Source organism: Phascolarctos cinereus, unplaced genomic scaffold (genome assembly GCF_003287225.1).
Source record: "Phascolarctos cinereus isolate Bilbo 61053 unplaced genomic scaffold, phaCin_HiC Scaffold_726;HRSCAF=1367, whole genome shotgun sequence".
In the NCBI taxonomy this organism is placed as follows: Eukaryota; Metazoa; Chordata; class Mammalia; order Diprotodontia; family Phascolarctidae; genus Phascolarctos; species Phascolarctos cinereus.
Window position 1 is genome coordinate 408,389,086 of NW_027556098.1, and position 24,350 is coordinate 408,413,435.

At 57.3% G+C, this 24,350-nt stretch overlaps 1 protein-coding gene across 11 annotated transcripts in view; it reads right to left on the reverse strand.

The window, feature by feature from the left end:
- Window positions 1-24,350, reverse strand: part of SIPA1L3 (signal induced proliferation associated 1 like 3) — a 161,039-nt gene that overhangs the window by 5,314 nt on the left and 131,375 nt on the right. For 8 of the 11 annotated variants that reach the window (XM_078145812.1, XM_078145806.1, XM_078145811.1 and 5 more), the window contains 6 exons: window positions 20,342-20,730; window positions 15,696-15,917; window positions 9,238-9,403; window positions 7,393-7,594; window positions 5,860-6,072; window positions 656-785 (listed from right to left, as the gene is read on the reverse strand). In XM_078145812.1, the coding sequence (XP_078001938.1) occupies window positions 656-785; window positions 5,860-6,072; window positions 7,393-7,594; window positions 9,238-9,403; window positions 15,696-15,917; window positions 20,342-20,730 (1,322 nt within the window). Of the gene's footprint in view, window positions 1-655; window positions 786-3,758; window positions 4,547-5,859; window positions 6,073-7,392; window positions 7,595-7,618; window positions 8,929-9,237; window positions 9,404-15,695; window positions 15,918-20,341; window positions 20,731-24,350 lie in introns of those variants that run through there. The other 3 variants (XM_020978877.2, XM_078145814.1, XM_078145815.1) reach the window with 3 other exon arrangements.

Sequence of the window (24,350 nt, forward strand, 5' to 3'; positions counted from 1 at the left end):
TCTCCCTCCTCTGCTCTGACCGCCCACCTTCCTGGCTCCTTTTAAGTCCCAGCAAGCCTTCCCTAGCCTCTCTCCATTCTAATGCCTCCCGTCTGTTAATTATCCCGCTTATCCTGGCCAGAGCTTGCTTTGTGCACGCCGTCTCCTCCAGTAGACCGTGACTGTCTTTTGCCTCTTTCTGCACACCCCATGCTTAGCACAGGGCCTGGCATACAGTTGGCGCTTAATAAACCCCTGCTGACTGACAAACACTGTCTCTGCCTGTCAAACCCCTGGGCTGTGCCCCCCCCCGTGTCTCAGAACCTTTGGGTCTCTTCAGCGTCCTGCCTCGATACCACCCCAGTCCCAGGACCCGGGATCCCTCCCCTCACAGACGCCTTCCTTTTGGCCCGGCGCCTGGCCTCGCCGCACCAGGATGGAGGCGGGGAGGGGCCGGGTCTTACCTAAGCCCGAGGGCTCTCCAGGCTCTCCAGGCTAGAGCTTGTCTGTACCTAGACCGTAAGCCCCCTGAGGACAGGGACCGCCATGGGACTTTCTCGACATGCCTGCTGCTTAGTGCCGGGCACACAGGAGGCGTTTAATAAATGCTTGCTGCGGGATGCTCGTCCCTGGCCCCCGTGCCATGCCCCGCTCCCCCTAGTGGGTGGTGCCTCACCTCATGGTGGGGGTCATTCGGGGGGGGGTGGGCGTCCTCTCCAGGCTCGAGTGGACCGGGCTGTGTGCTGGTGCGACGCTGGGGCTCGGGGCCGGGTCATTGAGAGAGAAGAGAGAGACTGCTCGCTGCACTGTCAGGGGGAGAAGACCGAGTCAGCGTGCTTCGAGGGAGCTCGGTGGAAGCCAGCCTGGAAGGGCAAAGGGGGTCTGGGGCAGGGGCTCAGGGCGAAAGGGATCACAAAGGTCCCCCCCGGTTAGAATGGGGGCCTCTGGGAAGCAGGGACGGTTAGCATAGTGCCCAGTCCACCACAGAGCCCACACGGCAGGTGTGGAATTCGACACTCGGCGAGGCAGCTGAAGCTGAGGCCAGTTCAAAGCCATGGCCCCGGGCTGGGGAGTCGGGGAGGAGGGTAGAGCTCTCCGGGCTTCAGGGGACAGAGCGGTTCCCCCGACCCCAGACACACAAAGCAGGCACGTCTGAACGCTGAGACGAGGCTGGACTGTCGCCGTGCCACCGCCGGCTTCTCTCGTCCCAGCCGAGACTGCGGCCAGAGCGGGGCCCACCTGCCCCAGGCCTACATCAAGGCCTAGAGAGCGCCTCGATTCTCCCCCTCCCCCGGCTGGAGGACACGCAAGGCCCAGCCCCCATCAGGCAGGGAAGGAGGGGAGTGCTTGGCATGAAGGCAGCATCTCCAGGCCACAGGCACAGCTCCATTCAAATAAAGCCGGGGAAGGCACAGAGGAGGCTGGCCCCCTTTAGAACGTCGGGAGCAAGGTGGGCAAGCAGTGAAGGGAAGGTCGTGGGAAGCTTCAGGGGATGGCTCTGCCATCAGGGAGCACCTGCCAACCCAGCCCTGCCAGGTGAGGCAGGGAATCGACTCCTACCTGCACGGACCCTGCCCGCCTGCCTCCCTCCTCCTGGACTGTGGGGGTCCCAAGGCCGGGCGGCCCTGCCCTGCTGTCTCTGTCTCTCCTCCGCAGAGGAGGGCTCATGCCAGGCCCTCTCTCCGAAGCTCCTCGAGGAGGAGGCCCAGGGCAGGGCTCCTCCAGAGGCAGCTATGTCTGACAGGCTGGGGCAGATTCCCCCAGGGGGCTGTGCGCTCTGTCAGACCTGAAAGGGCAGTTTCCAGAACAGAATGGAGAGAGGCAGGTAGGGAAGAGATGGAAGCTTACTTCCTCTTCATGTCCTGGTTTCTAACCACTTACGTGGCACTTACTAATGTGCCCTGGTATTATAATTATCTGTGCCCACTTCTCACCTGCTTGCCAGCCTGGGAGCAGAAGTAAATATAAAGGCTTTAGCAAATCAGCTTCTCAAGTGTAAGATTGGGAGGTGTGACTAGGTGGCTGGTGTACTAAGGAAGATCCTGGGGTAAGAGTGGACCACATACCCCATCAGCCAAAGTGATTTGAGGCTACATCAAGAAAAATCTAATGACCGGGACTAGGGATGGGGCAGTCCAACCATGCTCTGACTGTTTCTGGGCCTCACATTATAGAAAAAACATTGGTAAGCTGGAAAGCAGCCAGTGTGGGGAAAGGCTGCAAGTTCATGCCATCAAGGGAACACCTGAAAGAAGACACGATGGTCCAATGACCGGAAGGGTGAGAAGACTGTGCTGCCTGGGCCCTGTGGGGAGAGCGGGGAGGAGAATCCGAGAAGAGTTCAGGCTGGGCACAAGACAAAAACCTCTTCACGAGAAGCGGGCAGAAGTGGGTGGGCTGCCCTGGGAAGAACCACGTGCCTTCTCTCCGGGCACCTCCAGGCAAAGTCCAGGCGGCGGCCCTGCTGGGGACAGACGCTGCAGATGGCACTGCAGGGACAGGACGGACTCGATGGCCACTGAACCAGAAAGTCAGTGACTCGGTGGGACTAGCCTGCGTGCGGCTGCTTTTACATGACATTAAATTTCCCACCTCCATGCCTTTGCCAACGATGGACTCCCTCCTCGCCTGCTCTGCCTCCTTAGTTTCCTTCAAAGCACAGCTCAAGGGCCACCTCTTATGTGAAGCCCGACACCATCCCACCAGCCAGTGTTCTCCCTCCTGAAAATACTCATTTTCTTCTTGTTCAGTGGCTTCAGTCATGACCAACTCTCCATGACCCCATCTGGGGTTTTCTTGGCCAAGGTACTGGAGTGGTTTCCCCCATTTCTTTCTCCAGCCCATTTTACAGATGAGGAAACTGAGGCAAACAGGGTCAAGCAACTTGCCCAGGGTCACACTGCGAGTATCTGGGGCTGGATTTGAACTCAGGTCTTCCCGACTCCAGGCCTAGTGCTCCATCCATTGCAGCGCCACCTGGCCGCCCTTATGTACTTAGTATTTACTTATGTGTAGTAGAGTATAAACTCCTTGGGGACAGGGCCTGGGACAGTGGTAGGGGTTTAATAGATATCTGAGGCGAATAGAATTATCTTGGCCTTCTGTCCGGTTTCCTCCCGGAGCAGCTGACCCTAGGGGCCCAAACCCAACAGGTAATCCAGAAATATCAGCTGCTGAAGATGCCCACTAACGGATGGTGGAAAAACACAAGGTCAGGTCTCCTCAGATGGCCTCTGACAGCACCAGCAGCTGAGGGGTCGGCAGGTTGAGGTCTGGCCGATGGCACGGCCTTCTGGGACGCTTCACTCTCAGCCAGGGATGCCGGATGCTAATCTGGATAGGCCTGGGGATCCCAGGAAGCTGCGGGGGACATGCTGCTTTGGGGGCTGTGTAGATCCACTGTGAAGGAGTATGGCACCTGCTTTACGTGGACTGGGCTGGCTTCCCGTAAATGGGAAGAAGGGCTGTTTGGGGGATCACAATTAGTTTGGCTTCTGAGCCCCCGAGGCATAAAGGCTCAGCCTACTGGAGGTGGGCTGGTGTCTGTGATTTTAGCAGAATTCACATTCCCCTGCAGGAATGCCCTTCTGGTCCAGAGCTGCCGAGTGCCACAGTCAAATGCTGGGGTGTGGGGGCAGGGATGGAGCGTCCCATTTTATCTGAGCTAGTAACCTATTTAACCAGGAATTATATTCTTTAAAATCTTATCAATGAAGTGTTTTATTACATTTTATGGTCCGAGAGTGTCTCCCTATATTCTAATCCTGAATCTGACTCACTGTACTGGGCCTGGTTAGGCCTGGTCCACAGCAGATCCCTTGGAACTGAACGAGGCTGCTCCACACCAGGGAGAACCAGTGGAAGGGGACAGGTCGTCCATGCAGGGCTGGCTCCCAAAGACACAACAGGAGATGAGGCCTCAGGCCACTGAAAGACAATCCCTGAAATTTTTTTTTTTTTTTGGTTTTGGTTTTTGCTAGGCAATGGGGTGAAGTGACTTGCTCAAGGTAACACAGCTAGTGTGTGTTATGTGTCTGAGGTCAGATTTGAACTCAGGCCTTCCTGATTCCAGGGCCAGTGCTCTATGACAACCCCTGAATTTTGACGCTGGATACTAAGTGAGGCCACGTGGCCTAGCTTGTCTGCTCATGACAATCTGATGCAGATTCCCCAGTCAGCTCCATAAGCTTTCCACAGGTCTGCCCACAGCCCTGGGAGATCATGCCTCCAAGGCAGAAGGCACCCTCCCCACGGCCCCACACTAGTACACCATGGCTCACAGGTGTCGGTGCCTTGCTCCCGCACCCTCCCCAGAACTCCCCTCTCCCCCTCCTTGGCTGGCCTGAAGTGCCGGTGTCTGTTTAGGGCCATTTTCTACAGGTATTTGGAGGGGTTTGGGGGAGAGCTCAAGCAAGTCACTGCTTTTACTCCGCCATCTTCTGGGGTCTCACGGCAGGCCTTTCTCAAGAGATCTCTTCAGGGAACGGCCTGTGGGTCGGGAGGTGATGTGCTCAGGCTAGTTCAGGCTGAGCAGGTCACCCTGGATGTCCTCCAGCTCGGTGAGCCACTGCAGAGATAAACTCATATTACTCCTTCCTTTACCTCAAATATAAGTGTGCCCGAGTGGGCAGAGTGCTGGACTGGGAGTTAAGAAGAGCTGAGTTCAAACCCAGCCTCAGACACTTACTACTAGCCGTATGACACTAGACAAATCACTTCACCTCTCTCTGCCTTTGTTTCCTCCACTGTAAAATTTGGGCATGAAAACAGTACCCACCTCCTAGGGCTGTTCTGAGGATAAATGAGAGGTTATTGGTAAAGTGCTTAGCCCAGTACCTGGCACAGAGTAACTGCTTAGCAAAAGCCTGTTTCCTTCCTATAAAAGTGGTTGGGGGTGGGGTGGGGAAGGACCCACATGTACAAAAATATTCACAGCAGCTCTTTTTGTGGTGGCAAAGAACTGGAAATTGAGAGGATGCCCATCCATTGGGGAATGGCTGAGCAAGTTGTGGGATATGAATGTAATGGAATACTATTGTGCTATAAGAAATGATGAACAGGCTGACTTCAGAAAAACCTGGAAAGACTTATACGGTCTGATGCTGAGTGAAGTGAGCAGAACCAAGAGGACTTTGTATACAATGACAGCCACGTTATGCGATGACTAAGATTGTTAAGCTGAACCCTTCTCAGCATTACGAAGATCTAAGACATCTCCAGAGGCCTTGGGATGGAAAAAGCTGTCCACATCCAAAGAAAGAACTATGGAAGTTGAATTGCTATCATTTTTTTTCTCTTCTGTTGAGTTTTGTTTCATCTTTCTGATGGTTCCTCCTATTGGTTTTAATTTTTACTTACAACTTCACTAATGTGAAAATCTGTTTAATAGGAATGTAAATGTAAAGCCTATATCAGACTGTGTGCCATCTTGGGGAGGGCGGGGGGAGAAAAATTTTCAACTCAAAAGCATATGGAAGTGATTGTTGACAAATCAAAATAAGTTAATAAAATTTAAAAAATAATAAAAGAAATTAAAAATAAATAAAAGTGATAGGGGCCGGGTAAAGTCTGACCACTGTCGACTCAGTCCACCCAAAAAAGGCCCTACAGAACTCCAACAGTGGAGCACCCAGAGGGAGACGAGTGTATTCACTGAAAGCAGGATAAGGTGTTCCTGGAGGCTCTTACTACACCTGGGAACTCAAAGACCATTCCCCTGGGGACAGGACGGGCTGCATCCATTGGATCTGGAACAACATGCTCTAGAAAAGCAGTGACTTGTCTACAGCGACATGGCGGGCACCTCACGGGGAGAGCCAGTCAACGTGCTGCTCACTGCCCAGGGAAGAGGAGACAAGAAAGGGAGGAGGGGGAGCTTACCTTCGTAGGCCTTTGCGGCATTAACCAGACTGGACCACTCCAGGCCAGCGGCAGTGTCGGGGAGGGGCATCATGCCAGGGTCCAGGCGCCTCACTGGCCGGTCCCTCACGTCAGTCAAGGAGAGCTCCGAGGCAGAGATGGTAGCTGGACAAACAGAGTGTGTGTGTGGGGGGGGGCTGGATGAAGGCACTGACCTGGGCACCGCTCGTGGGACTGCAGAGTAACAAACAGACCGAGGGGACCTGACCCTTTCTGTCTCTGGCAGCGGGGGCCCTGCCTCTGGCCCTCTCAGGGTCCCCGTCCCCCTGGACTAGAGCAGAGCGGTGGCTCGGGCCGCTGTGCTCATCAGGACACTCGTCAGCGGCTCAGACGGCTGCCCTCGGACTTATATTCTTGTGCTCCCACAAGGGCCATCGAGCACTGGAGGGTCCTTCATTAGCAACCAATAGTTAGCAACAGGCAGGGCTCCCCTCCAAGCGAGCCACGTGGGCAAGAGAAGGGCCCTCCATCAGGTGGAGAGCACAGGCGGCTGCCCAGAAGGGGAAGAGTGCTGGGGCCCAGTGGGCAGGCGAGAGGCAGCTCCACGTTAACTCTTTCTCTGCCGGGGCCAGTGCTGGGCAGAGGCCTCCCTCAGCTGCAGCTTGCCAGGACGGGACCGAGGATGCCAGGCCAGCCAGGTTCAGATGGGCTGGTTCTCTATGACCCTATGTGGGATCCTTCCCACAATCCTACTCTTCACCTCCATCTTGCCTGAGGAGGCCCCTCCAAGGATGCCCTCCTCAATCCTTCCCTGGTTTCCCCGTCCCTAACCTGCCTAGAGGCATGGGGTCCAGGGCTCAGTCCACCCACCTTTAGGCAGGCTGAGGGGGCTGCTCCTGGTGGGCACCTCTTGCAGGGACGCCCCAACAAATCCCTCCCTCAGGGATTTCTCTCCCCACCATTCCAGACCCCTCATGGAGGCAGCCCCTCCCCCACATTCCCATTTGTCCAGATTTGGCCAGTTCTCTGATTGGCTTGGAAAGCCACTGTCATATTAGATCAAAGAGAAATAGTGAAACTTTGAGGAGCTTGAGATATTAGCAGAGGTTTTTATTCTCCTGAGACTGAGAATAAGCTCCTGTGAGGCCAGCTCATGTCAAATCTGAGCCTGGTGAGACCATCCTGTCCACCCCCTGAATCTCCAGAGGTCTGACGCAGGTCACGGTGGCTGCAGGGACCCAGGGCCCTGTGCTCAGAGATCTGCCCCCCACCCCTACCCCACCAGGGTTCCCACGATTAAAGAAGCCTACAAAAACGGGGTGTGGGGGGATGTGGAGATTGAAAGCAGAGGGAGAGATGAGGCCAGGATCAAGTCTTCTGCCAAGCCCGAGGATCAATTCCCAGCCAGTGTTCATGCCTTTGTCCTCCACCTTCTGGACCAGGCTTTTGCAGGCTGAATCAGCCTATGACTGACTGAGCTAATGAGAAAAAGAGCCCCAGAAGCACCTCTGCCCCCCACCCCCCAGCCCAGGGCCAATATCAAAATGTGCTCACATTTCTTCTCAGGGAAGCCATTGCCACTGGCTGGAAGCGGATGCGCGTGCTGGTGCTGCCGGCGGGAGGGCAGCGTGCTCGTAAAGAGGACGTCGCTGGGCAGGCCTGGCTCGAAGCAGGGTGGGCTTGAGTACGAGGCCTCCCGCCGGCCGCTGCACAAGCTCTCATCAGACAGGGTCCTCTGCAGCGCCTTCTGTGGGGACTGTGGGAGCCGAGGACAGCACGAGGTCAGAGCCCCTGCAAGCACCCAAGCCCTGCCTGTTCCAACTCCCCAGCCATTGCCCACAACCCCCCTGCCAGAGGCTGCTGGGGGCAGAGGTCAGAGCACAAGGCTTGGAGTCAGCAAGACCCGAGTTCAGATTCGGCCTCAGACACTTCCTAGTGGTGTGACCCTGGCCAAGTCACTTTACTTCTGTTCACCTCAGTTTCCTGAACTGTGAAATGAGGATCTATCTCAAGAGGCTGCTGTGAAGACAAATGAGACGATTATAAAGCACTTAGCAGAGTGCCATCGTAGGCACTAACACAGACTTCCTTCCTTCTCTCCCTCAGTCCAGGCCTGGACAGGCCTCCTTCCCTCCTGCCTAAGCTCTGTGCCAACCTCTTCCCGAGTCTCCCCCCAGGCACTGGCCCTTCTCGAGCACTGCTTCCAGTCTACGGGGCCCTTCTCCCTGCCCATGGGACAATGCAGATCACCTGAGCCTGGGTTTCTTCTCAGCTTTGTCTCCAAACGTCTCAGGCAGGCGTGTGATGCCCTCCTGGAAGCCCATCCAATGTACTCACCGACCTTTCCTCTGACTGCTCCCCACCATGCCCCACCGCCAACAGCCAGGTGAGGCCCCCACCTTCTCCTTCCCCAAATCCCTCCTTCAAAGCTTGGCCCCATTTTTGGCTCCTGCACAAGAACCGCCCTTCCTGCCTCCCTCTCAAGCTCACAGGCCTTGGGTTCAAATCTGAGCTCTGGCATTTACTTGCTGTGTCTATGAACCCAGGTATGTCACATTCGTTCTGCGAGCCTCGCTCTCCTCATATATCAAATGGGGTTAATGATGCCTCTGTGGTTGTTGTGGGGAAGAGCCAAGCTTAGAGGCACTGCAGAAGTGGGGGGCCAAAGCTCTCACCTTTGCTCTGTCTAGCCTCTTTATCTGCTGCTTAGGGGGAAGGAGCCAGAGGGACCGCTATCTGCTGGCTGTTAGCGCCAGGGCCCTCCATCTCAGAAGGGAGAAGGGAGAGTGTGTTTGTAAGATTCCTTCCAGCTCCAAAGTCTAGGACAGTGGCTGTTCTTTGGTGGACACACAGTGTGTCTCTTTAGCTAGACTGTCAGGTCCCCAGGGCCGGGCCTGGGTCTGACGCTTTCGGCTGGTGAATGCCTCATGCCCCACCGTTGGTACCCAGCAAACCCCTCCTGGGCCAGCTGCTGCTTGGCAGATTACACTTCATGCCCTCTCTGCTTCCGGCTTGGGGACCAGTCCCTCTGCCTGAATGTCTGTGGTGAATGGTGTAAGGAGGCACGTAGTAGCTGGCCTCTAGCTGAGCCTGTCATCAAACAGCAATCGGCCTTCATCTCAATCCTCCTCTCCCATCACAGACAATTGGACCACCCGGTTCCAAACCCCCCTGAAACTCCCATCCTTCCTAGTTAACCCAAGCAACGATAAACTCAAGGCGCAGGCTGTCTCTCGAGCAAGGGGCTGGGGGTGGAGGGTGTGTGGTCAGCCGGGGTTGGACTGAGCCTGGCTGGGACCGCTGGCTTCCAGGCCGAGGAGGCTCCAAAGCTCGTGCCTTGCCCACCCAGGCCGCCGGGTCTGGGGACGGGGACCCCGTGGGGCGGGCCTGCGTACTCACCGAAGAGTCCCGCTCCTGCTCTGGGGTCAGGGGGTCCATGATGATGAGCTTCTTGAGGTCATCCTCAATGGTTGACTTGTAATTCTTCCGGGGTGAGCGCAGATCGCGCAGGGACGCCCTTAGCCGGGGCTGCCCGAACACATTCTTTGTGCTCATGTCGATCTGCCTGAAACAATCCAGGGAGAGGGTCAGCGGGGTGCCCGGCCTCTCTCCCTGCCTCCCTAGCTGCCTCTGGCTTGCAGAGATGGCTCCCTCCCCAATCCTGCTGGGGGCTCAGTGGACAGAGCGCGGGGCCTGCGGTCAGGAAGACCCGAGTTCAGATGTGCCCTGTGGCACTTACTAACTTTGTGACTCTGGGCAAGTCACTTAACCTCACTCAGCCTCAGTTTCCTCGTCTGCAAAATGGGGATAATACTAGCACCTTCCTCCCGGAGTTGCCAACTAGAAAGCATTACATAAACGCTAGCATCCAGAGACGTGGTAGAGAAGGGAGACCCATTTCACGGCCTGCTTTCCTGGCGATGGGAGGAGTTAATGACAAGAAGCATTTGGGGTGGGTGGGGGAGGGGGAAGAGACACAGTGAGCTGGAGCAGGCAGGCAGACAGAGCATGGGGGTGGGCTGGGGTGAGCCCCAGGTCTCTGAAGGATCCGTGGCATCATGAGAGAAGGCTGGTGGAGGAGCAGGGGGAGGGGGTGGCACTGGCCATGCTGTGGAGCAAGTGTGGACCGGGCCACTCATCAGGCAGAGGCCAGCAGGACCAAAGGAGGGACTGAGACAGCGGCCCCTGAGCAGGGGTGTCCCCCTGAAGCTCTTGGGGAGAGATGGGGGGAACTGCTCCTTGCCCTTCCCCAAGGAGGCCGCCATGGCCTGGCATGACCCACTGCTCCCCCGCAGGGGATGCTCACTGACCACTTTCTCCCCGCAAAGCCTGGGCAGCCACGCAGGTGACGTGGCCCTCTGGCCGTGGCTGCCTCTCACGGTGGGGGAAGCCAGAATGAGCCACTCAAACACACCTGGCCTGCGAAGTGTCTCTAAGTGGTAAGCCTGGGGGCTGGATGTTGGACAGGGCCCTTGAAGCCCACCCACAGCAAGGGCTCATGCAGCCACTCCTTGACAGGAGAGGCCAGGAGCAGGAAATCCACTCAGAGACCACTCAGGGAATAAGCGGTCTGCTCCCTTGCAGCGCTAGTCCAAGGGGATGGGACCACCGTGGACAGGGCTCGCAAGGCCTATCACGACCTATGTAGGCAGCAGCTTCGATCTGACTGCCCTCCCTCGCAGGGAAGTGTGAGCTGAGCTAATGAGGACTGATTTAGCTCTCCACAATGACAAAGCTGGCTCCACACACATCTGATTGTGTGCTGGATTCTCTGGGAGAGGGGAAGAGTGTTTCCAGATCAAAAGTCAAGCTTTCTGAGCCCAGGACCCAGGTCACAAGGCCCCCCTCTCTCCTCGGCTCCAACCCAAGGCAACATGAAACAATCTCTGCTTTCTTTTCCCGGCCCCGGCCGGATTTCAGCATGACAACGGTGGAGCAGAAAAGGATCTGAGAACCGACAGACTGCCGGGCTTTACCATTTATGTGCTCAACGACAAAGCCTTTGACGAGGCACAGAAGTGACCTAGAAACCGGGTAGAAGAAATGAACCGTCTCAAGCCCAAAGGGGCTGGGAGAGCCCAGCGCAATTTTTCAATTGCCTGCACTGGGACTTTAAAAAGGGAAAGATAAGGCAGCTGGCTCTTTCTCATCCCCCACCAGATGAAAAGCGTAGGCCTAGGGCCTCCCTGACTGCGCCATCTCTCCTCTTGTGGCCCGAAAATGAGAGGGGAAAACTGGAGACGCTCCCTCTCAGCAGATCCTGGCAGAAGATTCCCCCTCCCTGCCCCGCGTCTCCTCAGCGCTTCCCAGAATCCTGTCCCGAGGGGAGGCGGCAGGGCATGCCAGCCCCTGATCTCTTCCACAGAGAAGCCAATCAAACCCAAGTGGGCTGGAAGGGCTGCCAGGTGGGCTCGGGAGGTGGGGTCGCCGAAGGAGGCTTCGGGAGGCTGGGCTTGGGCTCCGACAGCTCCCTCAGTGTCTCTGGTCCCCCCGGGGGACGTTCCCATTCAGGCCAGGTTAATTAAGCAAATTAGGTGTCTGTTCCGCACAATCACAGCAAATGCATCTCATGCCCTACACAGTGACAGCCTACCAGAGACACTGCCCACCGCCAGGTGGTGACTGCTTCTCTGACCTCGCTGCCATCTGGGAGGAAGAAGGGCTGAATGGCTTGTGAGCAGCCTGAGGGCAGCCGCAGGGCACAGAGTTCAAATCCAGCCTGAGACACTTACTAGCTAGGTGACTCTGGCCGAGTCATTTACTTCTGCCTGCCTCAGTTTCCTCGTCTATGAAATGGGGCTAAGAGTGGCACCCACCTCCCAGAATTGTTGGGAATTGACTAAAAGAATAATTACAAAGTGCCCAGCATACGGTAGGTGCCATAGAGATGCTAACAATCGTTCCTCGCTGGGCCCCTGCACACGGAGCGTCCGTCTGTCTGCTTGGCAGGGGCTCAGGATTACCCAGCCCCAGCCTTCTTGCCTTCCGGCTCTGCAATGCCCAGCTCTCCCAGGATCTCAGGAGACCAGCAGGCAGAGCTCTGGTGCACAGAGGTGCTCACATGGGCGTGCAGGGAGACATCTGCTGTCTCAGCCAAGGAGCTGCAGACGGCTGCCCGGTGCCCAGACCTTTGATCTCATTCATCCCGAGTACCGGGTCCTGGGCTGGTCCCCAGAGACCTAGGTCAGGGCTCCTGGACCGCAGTGGTAGGCATCCACCACCCAGCTCAGTCCTGTTCTCCCCACAGCCTTGGCTGGGAACCCACGGAAACTTCCGAGGAGATAAATGTCACTGTCCGCGCTAATGGAAGGGGCAGCCGACTTGTGCAGGAGCCCAGGCTGTGGTAACAGAGGGAATGACGGTCCTCCAGGGGCGGTGGGACCAGAGAGAAGAGGGTACCAGGACCACCTGCAGTGATGAGCAGCGTATACTAGGAACGGGGTGAGAAGGAGCCCAGAGGAGGACAGCAGTCAGGACAGGGAGGTGACCGCGGCCCCCACCCTGGGGAGCAGTCAGGACGGGGAGGTGACCGCGGCCCCCACCCTGGGGAGCAGTCAGGACGGGGAGGTGACTGCAGCCCCTACAAGAGAGGCTCATTGGGAGGAAGCGGGGCTCTTCAGCCAGAAGAGCCAGGGTATGACCTCGTCCATGATCTGAAGAGCTCCCAGGGGATTCCATCTACTTTGCTTGGCCCGGACGTCCTGCTGTCCACCTGCCACATCACCAACGTGCCAACGCCCCAAAGGGGCTTTGTGGTCTCCTGGAGGCGGGTGCTCCTCCCAGTGGTACCAGCTGTAGCCCACCCGATGGGCCCGCCTGTGTGACCCTTGCCCCTCTCTTCCAGCCCTGCACCCAGGGGCCACTTTTCCTGACATCATGAGGCTGGTGGTGGGGCACACGGTCATCCCTTCCATCCCATCCTGGCTTGACCGCAGGTTTCTCACAATGACTACCCTTGATTCTGGGCCTTTTTCACAGACTCTTATCGGTGCTGTCCTGCACACTGAAGAACTTTCACTGTGGGCCCGTCCCTCCACTGCCGGCACCTCTGGGTGACACTAATGTTTAATCCTCCAGTCACTTGCAATCAGAGGACACTAGCAGTTTACTGGAGGAAAAATGATGGACCTCTGTTTCTAGGAAAAGCTCCGGGAGGCTTGTGAATGACTGGAGGCAGGCCAGCTTTCTCTTTGTGGGCCTAACTCACTTCCATTTGTTCTGTCTGCCAAAGATGGGCACCATGATGAGAGGACCCAGGAGCTGTCCATGCAACTGCATGTCATCATGTGAATAGCAGGTGTTTTCTTCCACTGTGTTTTTCCTGTGTGGATGGTTAGGCTAAATTCCTTTTAAGGAAGCTCTGGATGAACCCCAATGAAGCCCAATGTCACGCACGGACCAAAGCATCCAAATGTGGGCAATCTCTCTTGGACTTGGCTCTGTGTTAGATTCTTTTCCATCTTAACAGTAAACACCTTTTTGAGAGCAGGTCTCCTTGATTTAGAGGGCAGGTCGCTCATGCAGCAGATAGCACACCAGACCTGGAGTCAGGAAAGACCAGAGTTCACATCTGGCCTCAGACACTCCCTAGCTATGTGACCCCGGGCAAGTCACTTAACCTTGTCTGCCTCAGTTTCCTTATCTGTGAAATGAGCTGGAGAAGGAAATGGCAGAGACCTTAAATAGGATCATGAAGAGTGGGACACGACTAAAAAATAACCGAACAACATAAACAACTCCTTGCTTTATTTTATGCCTTCCCCCACGTTTATGATCAGTACAGTGAAGAGGGCCATTTCTGCCCTTTCAGAACAACTTGGATCACTGCGACATCTGGACGGGAGACACCTCTTTGGAAGAGAGACTGGAAGGCGGCCTTCTGCTCGAACAAACAGGTTTTCTCTTCATGATCAGCCGAGCGGAAGCAGTGGAGTGCTGGGATTCTGCATGTCTTTCAGTCACTACGTGATGGCAGATGTGGCTTGCTCCAGAATATGCCTTGCATAACTTCACGACCATGATGCACGTGTAGACAACGCTCAAACGTTTTATAGAGAAGGGAAGGGAGGCGTATCGCTTAGTGGTTGCTGGGGTTCTCCTGGTTGCCTTTTTCTGGTATTCACACAGCTATAAAAAAGCTTTTCATGACACTGGCATTTTGACATCCTTTGGCTACCTTGGGAATCGATCCCCAATGTCCCCACAATTGTGTCACCTCGATTATGGACCTCTTCTACGCACACTTGGTCCAATCTGGCTGTCTTCCCCATCTCTGTTCTCTTTAGCCCCATTTCTGTGCCATCCTCTTCAGAAAGTCACCCCCTAGACTTGGACGGTGGTTCATATTATGGCCGCTCTCTGCTCTTGATGGCTATAAACAGTTTGTTGTAAAACCTGCAGATCTTCATTTTTCTTCCGTTTTCCTCCCTAAGTACCCTCAGCATGACTTGGCTGGTCGAGGCCCTTTAACTTGGTTGTGCTCCCTAGTGCTGAAGAGGTGGCACGCTCTTCCATGGTCCGGCTCTGTGAGATCACGCCATAACGCCTATGCTAAACCAGGGTTGTCGCCAGATGACGGATTGCTCCATTCGGTCCTTGGATGAAGTGTTAGCTGACCATCACCCGGACACCTTAACCCTGTTGCCTCTGTCACTTCTCCAGACCTAGCCTTCCCTGACTGGTGAGTGCCACTCATGGCCCACTGATGCTGGGGCTTCAACTGAAGCCGAGACCTTTCAGCAAACTCCCGGCCCCTTTTCACTACATCGTGCGTCCACATCCTTGCACTGGCTGATGCACAGGCCTCCTCTTCTCTGCCTCACAGCATTCCTTCTCTTCCTTCAATTCTGCTCAAACCCACCCTCCCCCCAAAGGCTGTCCTGCCTCACCGCCCACCAGACTACGCCGTCTCCTTTCTCTTTCCAAGTAGCCTGGGTGTCTACGTCCTTGTCCCTTCCCCCACTGGAATGTGAGCCCCCTGTGAACAGGGATCGGTCCATTGTTGTGGTATCCCCAGGACTTGGCACGGTGCCTGGCACACAGCAGGCGCTTACTGAGTGCCTGCCTGGTTGACTGTCCTGCTGCCACACAGGTACCCTCTCCGGCCTCCTCTGCCTTCTTCTGAGGCCTCTTTCTGCTCCAAGATCCCACGATTCTGTGAAATGTCTGGTGGGCTCCCCTGTACGTCTCCTCTCCTGGCTCTGACTCACCCCGTGGAATGATTGCTTACCCTTTCCAAAATGCCAGGGTCTGGGATGAAGTCCTGATGGGCGCTGAGGCTGCCTGATTTCCACTGGGTCCCAGGGCCCTGCGCTTGCACAATTCCACACCAAGGCTAGTTTGGTGCTAATGCTAAGGGGCTAACGAGGTGACTGGGTACCCAGACCCGGAGGGCAATGGAGGGATGCAGAAAGACCCCTGGAACTGTGCTCTGCCTCTCCCTGGCTGTGCAACCCTAGGAGAAGCATCCTCTCTCTAGGTTTGAGTTTTACAGTCTGTAGCCCATAGAGAGTGACCCTTGCCCTGCCCACCTCACCTGGCTGCTAAGGAACCCCCAAGAGCATAAACAAAAGTGCTTTTGGAAACCATAAGCCAATGCCAGGACAACTGGTATTTCACTGAGGTCAATTCCACCAAAAATGCTGCGCGCGCCCCCCCCCCCCCCGCCTCCCGGCTGTCCTCCCTCTGCCTTCTCAGAGCCTGCCAAGGCCCTGGCCGTGAGGGCCAAACTCCAGCCTCACACTGGCCTCTCTGCCCAGCCCCCAACCACAGCAGGTCTGATCGTGACGCCTTCTACAAACCAGGGGAAAGGCACATCCTGAGATGTCCTTGAAGAAATGAAAAGGTCAGAGGCTTACTTCTTGGGGTCAGAAAAGGCCAGGGGCCGAGGGGCGGGCTCCTCCGGTCTCTTCCATCCGGTGGGGTACTTATTCCATACAGGCTGCTTGGAGAAGAAGGATTTGGGGACTGAGGCAGACAGCTGGAAGGGGGTGGGCTGAGCCAGCGGAGGGGCCCTGGCGTTCTCCGTTGCTGGCGTTTTGTAAACCTGAGTGGGGTAGGCGGCTCTGGAGCTCACGTTACTAAAAACAAACAAAACAAACTTGAAATCAGCCTCAGAGAGTGGCATTCCCAGGAAAACCGAGCCCACGCCCTGCCCCTCCTCTCTGCCCACAGGTGCCTGAGCTTCCCGAGGGCTCCCTTCTCCTAGGGGCTGTCTCCCCCTCAGCGGCACCTGCTCCCTTCCACTTAGCCCAGGAGGGCCAGAGGGAAACTTCAGGATCTACCCATTCACCTGGGCGGCACAGTGGGCCCAGCCTCCAGAAGGCCTGAGTTCGAACCTTGCCCCCCACACTCATTAGCTGTGTGACCCTGGGCATGTCACCTCACCTCTGTTTCTTCATGGGGATGATCATAGCACCATCCTCCTCAAGTTGTGACAACCTACGTGAACGCTTGTTAATGTTTATTCCCCAAGTCCCCTCATCTCTCTGGCCTCTCCTCCCAGCTCTGGCCCAGCCCACTGGCGTTAGCGAGGATTTAAGGAAGGGTTCAAGACAGATCACACAGGGGCCAGAGCCCAGGTCTTCTGACGCCAAACCTCCATCTCTCCCTTATGTCATCTGAGCTGCTGTTTGGGTAGTGGGGCTTAGAGACTGGTCCTGGGCTCCTTCTCACGTGTGGGCCAGGGCTGAGGGGGTGGGGACTCCTATTTCTCTCATCCCACGCCTTGAAGCCCCAAACACTCTCAATTTTCTGGGCAGTGAGCATAGGTGATACCGACAGCAGCCAGGCCTCCTGGGCTAGACCACGGGCTCATGGACACACCGGAGGATGGCAGGTGGGTGTCAGCCCTGAGCTGACGGGCTCCAAACCAGCCTGACGCCTCTGGGAGTGGGGAAGGGCGTCGTCCAGCAGGAAAGTGCCCAGCCCCTTCATCGTCTGCCTTTGTGGGACTCTGCACTCATGTCCTTTCTCTGCACTACGCAAAGCCCCAGCTCACCTGACCTGAAAGCAGCCGACCTATGCAAAATAAACACGTGGTTCTGTTTTCTAATCAAAGTTGAAAAATGGTTCCCGCCACTGAGAAATCCACAGATCCTTGAGGACTCCCTCCCACGTGGTGGTGTGGATCATTCATTCTTACTAACACCCCACGCCGGTGCCCGGGGGGCCGGATGCGTGGCGGAGGAGCCACGGGCTCAGATGACCCCTAGCGGAGGAGCTCACCGGGGCCCTGAAGTCCGTGGGGCCCAAGCTGTGGGTACAGGATTCTGGGTGTCTACAGAACATGATCAGGACCATGGGACGCTGTCTGGGAGAGGTCCACTTCCAGACAGACATCCCATTGCTCCGGGTGGTGTACGCTGGGATGCCGACCATGGCAGGTCCCCACCTCAGCATGGTCCTTGTCTAGGGAACCAACACGGCTGTCCCTCCCTCTTGCCAAGGGATTTTCTACACTATCTCTTGTGCTTCTCCTCAATAAGCGTCTTCCTGGGTGAGGTGCGACACAGGTCTGCCTTCTACCACCAGGGCCTTCCACTGACGTCTGGGGGGACACCTGTAACCTTTATCCTTCTTAGAGCGCAGTGGTCCATGGCTCGTAGCCACGTGGCCTCCCCAGCAGTGCAGGGTTGGCAGGAGAGGAGCCCAAAGCCCGCAGGAAGGCTGCGCTGTCCAGATGGCAGAGACACAGCAGGGCCTCAGCGAGAGACAGGGTCAGCTGGCACAGTACCCTCAGCCTGCGCTGCTGCCAGTCCTTACTCTGATCTATACCCTAAGCCTCTCTTTCTAGCTCACAGTGACAGGTTTCCCAAGCCTTCTGGCCCTCAGATGGCTTCACCAGCGTGGGCGCTGATCCTAGGAGGCGCGCTCCTGATTGACGTATGGGTGCGGCAGATGTGGGTCAGCCTCGTGGCCTTGGTCAGGCTGGGGAGCCTGTGCCAGGGCTCACCCTCTGCTGCCCAGCTTTTGGAGTCTGGGGTCCTTGCCATGCTGGAAGGAAGCTGCCCAGCAAAGCTCCAAATGAGAAGGGGCCCCGAGCATCAGGGCCTTGCTACTGAGAAGGAGAACTTGTGCCCCTCGGGCTGTGAGAGCATCCTGGGAGGAGATGAATCCTGGACCCCCAAGCAGAGGCACAAAACCACCACTCTGGAGGACCCGGAGGCGGGTCAATGCTTCTGCCCACTCTTGGCCTCTTTCCCAGGGCCAAGCTCCAATGGCTCAATCCATACCTGCTGCCGGAGCCCTGACTGGCCACGACGCTCATCTCCTGGGCCCCAGCGGCCCTGAGCTCCACCAGCAGCCCTGACATCCCTGGACACAGCTCATAGCTGAGCCTGCACTGACCTGCTCCGAGGTCGTCTCGTGGTGAGGTGGAGATCGTGGGGACAGCGAGGCCAGGCCAACAGGATGGAGCCCTGGCAGCAGTGGGCAAGGGTGGAGCCTCGGTCAGTGTGGGGAGCTCCGTCCTGGGACGGCTGGCCACCAAGGCCGCTGCAGAGGTGGGTCCACGGACCTCCAAGGCAGCGAGGCAGCCTCGGCACTGCTGCGCTCAAAAACAGTCTAAGGCCTTGGAGAATTCAGGCACCTTTGTGAGATGGGGAAAGGAGGCCGATGACACGGCCAGCTCGTTAGCTGTCCACGATGTGGCTGGGCTAAATACCAACCTGCCTCTCACACCAAAGCGTGGCCGTAGGTCCAAGGATGCCACGAGCAGAAGGTGATGGGCCAAAGTGTGCCAGAGATGCTGCCGGCAGGAGAGAGACACTTCTGCTGGGGAGGGAAGTGAGGCAGGCTGCGGGGCTGAAGTGGTGCCTGAGCAGGCTCTGGGAGGATGGCCTGGGCAAACACCCAGAGGCTGGAGGGAGCTGAGGAGGACGTGATGGGAACCGTATGAAATGAAGCTGGAACGGCAGGCTGCCGGCAGGCTGCCAGCAGGCTGCGGCGGGCCTGACGCACCAGGTGGCCCAGAGGCGAGAGGGAGCCCCTGGAGGTGGGGGGCGGAGCAAGGCCGGCTCAGACCAGAGTCCCAGGAAGTGTTTTAGCCGCTGGGGGCGGAGGACTGGTGGGGGGAGCACAGGAGCAGCGCCGGCAGTCGGGGGCTTCGGCAGGAGTCTGGCTAAGAGGGGACAAGATGACCATCAATCCCCTGCTTGGAAAGGACACAGGATGGTAGAGCTTGGAGGCGGCCGTGACAGATAGTGCACTGGAGAGAGTGCTGGGCCTGGAGTCCGAAAGAATGAGTTCAAATCCAGCCTTTGACACCAGAAGTGGGACACAGGGCAAGTCATTTCCCCTGTCTGTCTCAGTTTTCTCATCAGTCAAGTGGGGATAATAACAATACCTACTTCCCAGGGCTGCTGCCAGAACCAGATGAGACGATATCTGTAAAGGGCTTTGTAATTCCTACCGCGCTCTGGCAATACGAAGGAAAAGCCAGCTCCTGTGACTGGCTACTCTCCTTCCATTCCTTCACTTCGCAAACTTCCTCCAAGGATCTGGCTTCGCGCCTGTTTCTCCGGACCCCTGACGAGCGGACTCTGATGGTGGCAGGCTGGATTTCTTCTGGCTTAGCACTCCACAACGTCCTTCAGCAGGGTGTCCTGCCTGCCCAGCCAGGCGTGAAGGGCCCTCCTGGGCCATCCACCCAAAGGCCAGACTAGAGAGGGCAGGCCCCGGCTGGCCCAGGTCAAAGCAGCTCGCCTGTGCAGGGACGGGGAGGTGGGCAGGCCTTGGGGATGGGGGTGCTGTTGCCTTCTCCCTGTCTCCCACCCCCTTCCCCGGCCCAGGGTCACACAGTAAGTACTCCAGAAAGCCTGGTCTGATGGGCAGCCCTGGGCTCGCGGCCAGGTTTTAGGGCTGCAGCGGCCCAGAACCAAACCACAGCCCAGCTGGAATTAGCCTGGCTGGCACTAGCTCGGCTGGCACTGACAGGTTCCCACCACTAGGTGGTGCATATGCCACATCTCTGGCTCAGCTACCTGGTCTCCAGCTCACCTGCCCACAGCAGCAGGGGGAAGCCTTGGGACCAGGGAGGGGGAGTGGTGGTGGGGGACAGTCAGGGGGCTATCAGGGGGCTATCCCTTCCCATGGAGCCATGTCAGACACCGGGCAGAACTCCAACACAGGGGTCTTAGGAAGCCCGTGAGTGAGAGCCGCCCTTGGCTGGGACAGGGGTGCGGGTCTCAGACCCTCCCCAAACCATTCCCTTCAATGTGCATCTCTTCTCGCCCTCCACTGGCTCCCACCCCCATGTGGGAAGAGCCAGGGCAGGGCCTTTTTCCAGGCTGGGACGTGAGCCCCCAGAGGTGCCCCACAGGTGCTGCCTGGCCTGGAATAGCAGGGTCCTTTCCTGGGGAGGATGGGCAGGAAGGAGGCAAGGGGACAGTCCCATGACCTGGCCTGAAGGTCTTTCTGGGCCAGTGAGTCCAAACCCATAACAACAGGACCACCTCTAAGCCCGGTTGCCCGGATCCCAGCCCTGCCCCGGCCCGGCCCATACCTGGGCTGCTTCAGCAGGTCATGGCTGTTCCCGGGGCCCACGGGTCCTGAGGGGCTGCTTGAACTCGCTGAGCACAGTTTGGGCCGGTAGCCTTTGCCCTGGCCACCGCCAGGCAGGGTCTCTCGACGCCTGTCCGAGTGGTAGAGGCTCTTGTCCCCGTGACCCCCGTGAGTGGGCTTCTGCAGCTTGGGCGGCCGCGGCAGGCCGCCAGGGCTGGCGGTGCAGACGGTGGTCTCAATGCCGCTGTCACTGGAGCCACCCTTGGAGAGGGGGTCCTGCTCGGCCTCCAGGGCGTCCAGGCTGTCAAACCAGTGCTCGTCGCTGTGGCTGCTGGACGCGTTGCTGGACAGCGTGTTGCTACTGGAATGGCTTGAGTATTGAGGCTCGCCCTGGAGACACGACAGAGGGTCACTGAGTACAGCCGCCCGGGTGCCCGGCACAGGCCAGGCGCATGCAGGATGCTCCCATTCTTTCAGCAAAGACAGCGCGCCTGCACACACACATCACTCTGCACAGAACAAACCCCAAACAGACAGTGGGCGGGGCCCTGGAGGCCCCCCGTGAGCCAGGAGGGCCGCAGCCCAGGTGCCGGCTGTGTAAGCAGGGCCAGGGGAACTCACCTCTCTCACAGTCCTCCTCTTCTGTAAGAGTCCTGCTTATACTACCTGGCTCTGACACCTCAGTTTCCTCATCTGTACATGAGACGGCCTCACGGACTTACTCGTATGTGGAGGGTGACCTGTGTGCGAGCTACTGCCGCTGGCCCAGGACCCAAAATGGCACAAACAGGACCCTTGGGAGTGCCCCCCACCCCCTGCCCTGCACGTGTCTGCTCTGCGCAGCACGAGGCTGCAGCGTGGCTTCTTAGGCTATTTTAAAGACAACATGCAAGTCACTTAATCTGTATCAGATGATCTCAGTCTCCTCCACCATAAAATGGAGCAAAACCACCCTGCACAATTCCTGGCGGCCGCTCCCCACAGCTGGCCGTCATCCTCTGGCTCTGCCTCTGCTGATGCCCCCTCCCTCCTCTCCCACGTGGACAGACTCTCCAGGGTCCTCATCACCTCCCCGACACCGCTCTCTCCAAACTGGCCCATTACCCCTTAGTGGTCCCAGTCAGCGGCCTTTCCTCAGTCCCCATCCCCCCGATCTCTCTGCAGCTGCGGGCTCTGAGGACGCCTCTCTTTTCTCTAGGTTCTCAGTGCTCCCCGCCCGCCTCCCCCCTCCCAGTTTTCCTCCTGCCTCTCTGACCCCTCCTTGTCAATCTCCTCCTCCTCCAGATCACGCCCTCTGACCCTAGGTGACCCCCAGTGTTCTGTCCTGGGCCCTCTTCTCTTCTCCCTCTGGGCCACGTCACTGGATGATCTCATAGGCTCCCATCAATTTAATCATTTCTATGATGATAATTCTCAAATCTAATTATCTGGCCCTAACCTCCTGCCAATGGGGTTGCTAGGTGGCACCACAGGGCATAGAGCACCAGGCCTGGGGGCTCATCTTCCCAAGCCTCAGACACTTCCTAGCTGTGTGACCCTGGGCAAGTCACTTCAACCCTGTTTGCCTCAGTTTCCTCATCTGTAAAATGAGCTGGAGAAGGAAATGGCAAACCACTCCAGGATCTCTGCCAAGAAAACCCCAAATGGGTCATGGAGAGTCGGGCATGACTGAAAAACAGCTGAACCAGAATACCACCCACTGTCTCGAATCTCCCTGTGCCTTTCACACGTCTCAGACTGGATGTCCAATAGACACTTTGAACTCGCTATGTCCAAAACAGAGCTCATCCTCTTCCCTCTTACTGGAGAGGGCAGCCCTCCTCCCAGTCCTTCCGTATCTCTCCCTCCCCCCATATCCAAGCTGTTACCAAGGCCTGGCTCTGTTGTCTCCGCAGCCTCTCCCCCATCTGCCCCCTCCTCTGCTCTGACACTGCCCCACCCTGGGGCCGCCCCGCATCACTCAGCTGCCGGTGGGTGTGCCGGCCACATCTCTCCCTAGCCCACCCTCCACTCGGCCATCAAATGGACCTTCCTAAAGTACAAGCCTACGTCACCCCCTCACTGCCTCTAGAATCAAATGTAATATCATGTGTTTGGCATTCAAAGCCCTTCACAATCTGCCCAGCTTCCTTTCCACCTTCTCATGCCTCTTTCTCTTCCATATGCCCTTTGCTCCACTGACGCCCGCCATCTTGCTGGTCTGCAAACACAAGCCCTGTGCGTTGTCAGCGGCCGTGCTCAGGCCTGGATTGCTCGTCCTCCTGACTGCCACCTCCCAGATTCCTTCAGCTTCAGCTCGAGTCCCACCGGCTGCAGGAAGCCCCCACAGCTCACCTCCATCCCGAATCCCTAGTCTGTACCTAGCTGCCTGCAGGCTCTGTCTGCGAGCTTGAGCCTGGTGAGGGCGGGGCAGCTTCTGTGCCTTTCTTTGCATTCCCAGTGGTCAGCACAATGCCTGGCATGCAGCAGGTGCTTAATAAGTGCTTGCTATCTCACAGTGAGGACCGAATGAGACACCCCAGGTAGCGGATCGGCCAGCCTTCGAGGGCTCTGGTGCTGGGTTGTGTCTGGGAGGGATGGCCAACCAGCCAGCCCCTGCGGTGTCTGCACGGACATTTCACGTGGAGACTCCTGACGGCAAGCCCCATGAGAGGCATCCTTGGGAAGCTCTGGCTCCTCACGGGGGAACAGCCCAAGACCGCTGTCCTGACACGGAGCCTCTCAGTCTTTGCTTTTATTCCTAAAGCCAGCCGAGGCTGCCCATCCTCTCCGGGTGACTCCCCAGACCAGAGTTAACCTGGGCCCAGATGGCCCTGTGCCCCTGGCCCTTGCTCTGCAAACCGGGGAACAATCCCCTCTCCTTTCATCCCCTGCTCTCAGAGACCCCAAGCCCAGGCCCGAGGCTCCCCTCTGCCTGCCCCGCCCCCCCAGGACTTGGGAAAAGAAGTAAGCATCTCTAATGCGCACTGGGGATGGGACTTTTCCCAGACCCGAGGGGGACGCAGGGAAGCTCCATCCTGGCTGGAGAGCGGTTGCCCACCACCCAACTGAGGTCTGCGGCAGCATGTTTCCTCATGTGTAAAATGTGATGACGAACCCGGGCCTGCTTGCATCCCAGGATGAAGCCCAAACATGACAGTGCTTGTGGCGAGGGGGGTCGCCGCCCCGTTACAGGGTCTACTGCTTCCCCTGGAAGAGGAGGTGAAACCCCACACATAAACGGCAGCTTTTTTCAAGCCAAGATCGTAGGATGCTAAGGACACCTCAGTGTTCCCCAATGAGCAATGGGTTCTTGACTGTTACAAGAGGCTTCCAATACATGTTTGTATCCCCTCTGCCCTCTCCAGTGCCCTCACCCAGCCGGCATCTCGGGCTGGGAGCATCAGTTCTTTTCTAAAGAGGAGGAAACTGAGGTAGAGAGAGGGTAGAGACATGTCCAAGGTCACACAGACAGCTGGGACTAGAACCCAGGTCTGCCACCTTGAGAATGCTTTTTTATTCAAAAGGTTGTTGGTGTTTTTTTTTTTAAATGTTCACTTAATTTTCTCCCTGTGAGGCCCCCCACCCCCTCAGTATTTCTCCACTGCACCCCAAGGAGACTTGTTTCTAAAACTTGGGCCACTTGGCCATTGTAATTACAAACCCTTCTGGGAATGCAAGCAGCCCAGGCCGGACAGGACAAGATGGCCCAAGTCCTTTCACCCCTGACCGCTCCTCCTGCGGCCCTCCTTCCAATGACCCATCCGCTGGCCGGAGGAGCTCTCCCCGACCTCCCGGAGGCCTAGCCAGAACACGGCTTGGATCGATGAGCAGCCACTGAGCACCCTCAGTCCTAGGAGCTGTGGAAGGTGCCCTTGTGGGACCCTGCACCACTGCTCTCGGGGGCTCTGAGCCTCACCCAATGTCACACAGCCAGTCCACAAGAGCTCCAGGACCCCAGCCCGAAATGCTGCCCACTGGACCAGGCCTCCAGACTTCTTGGCTGCCAGGTCCCCTGTCTGGGGGAGAAG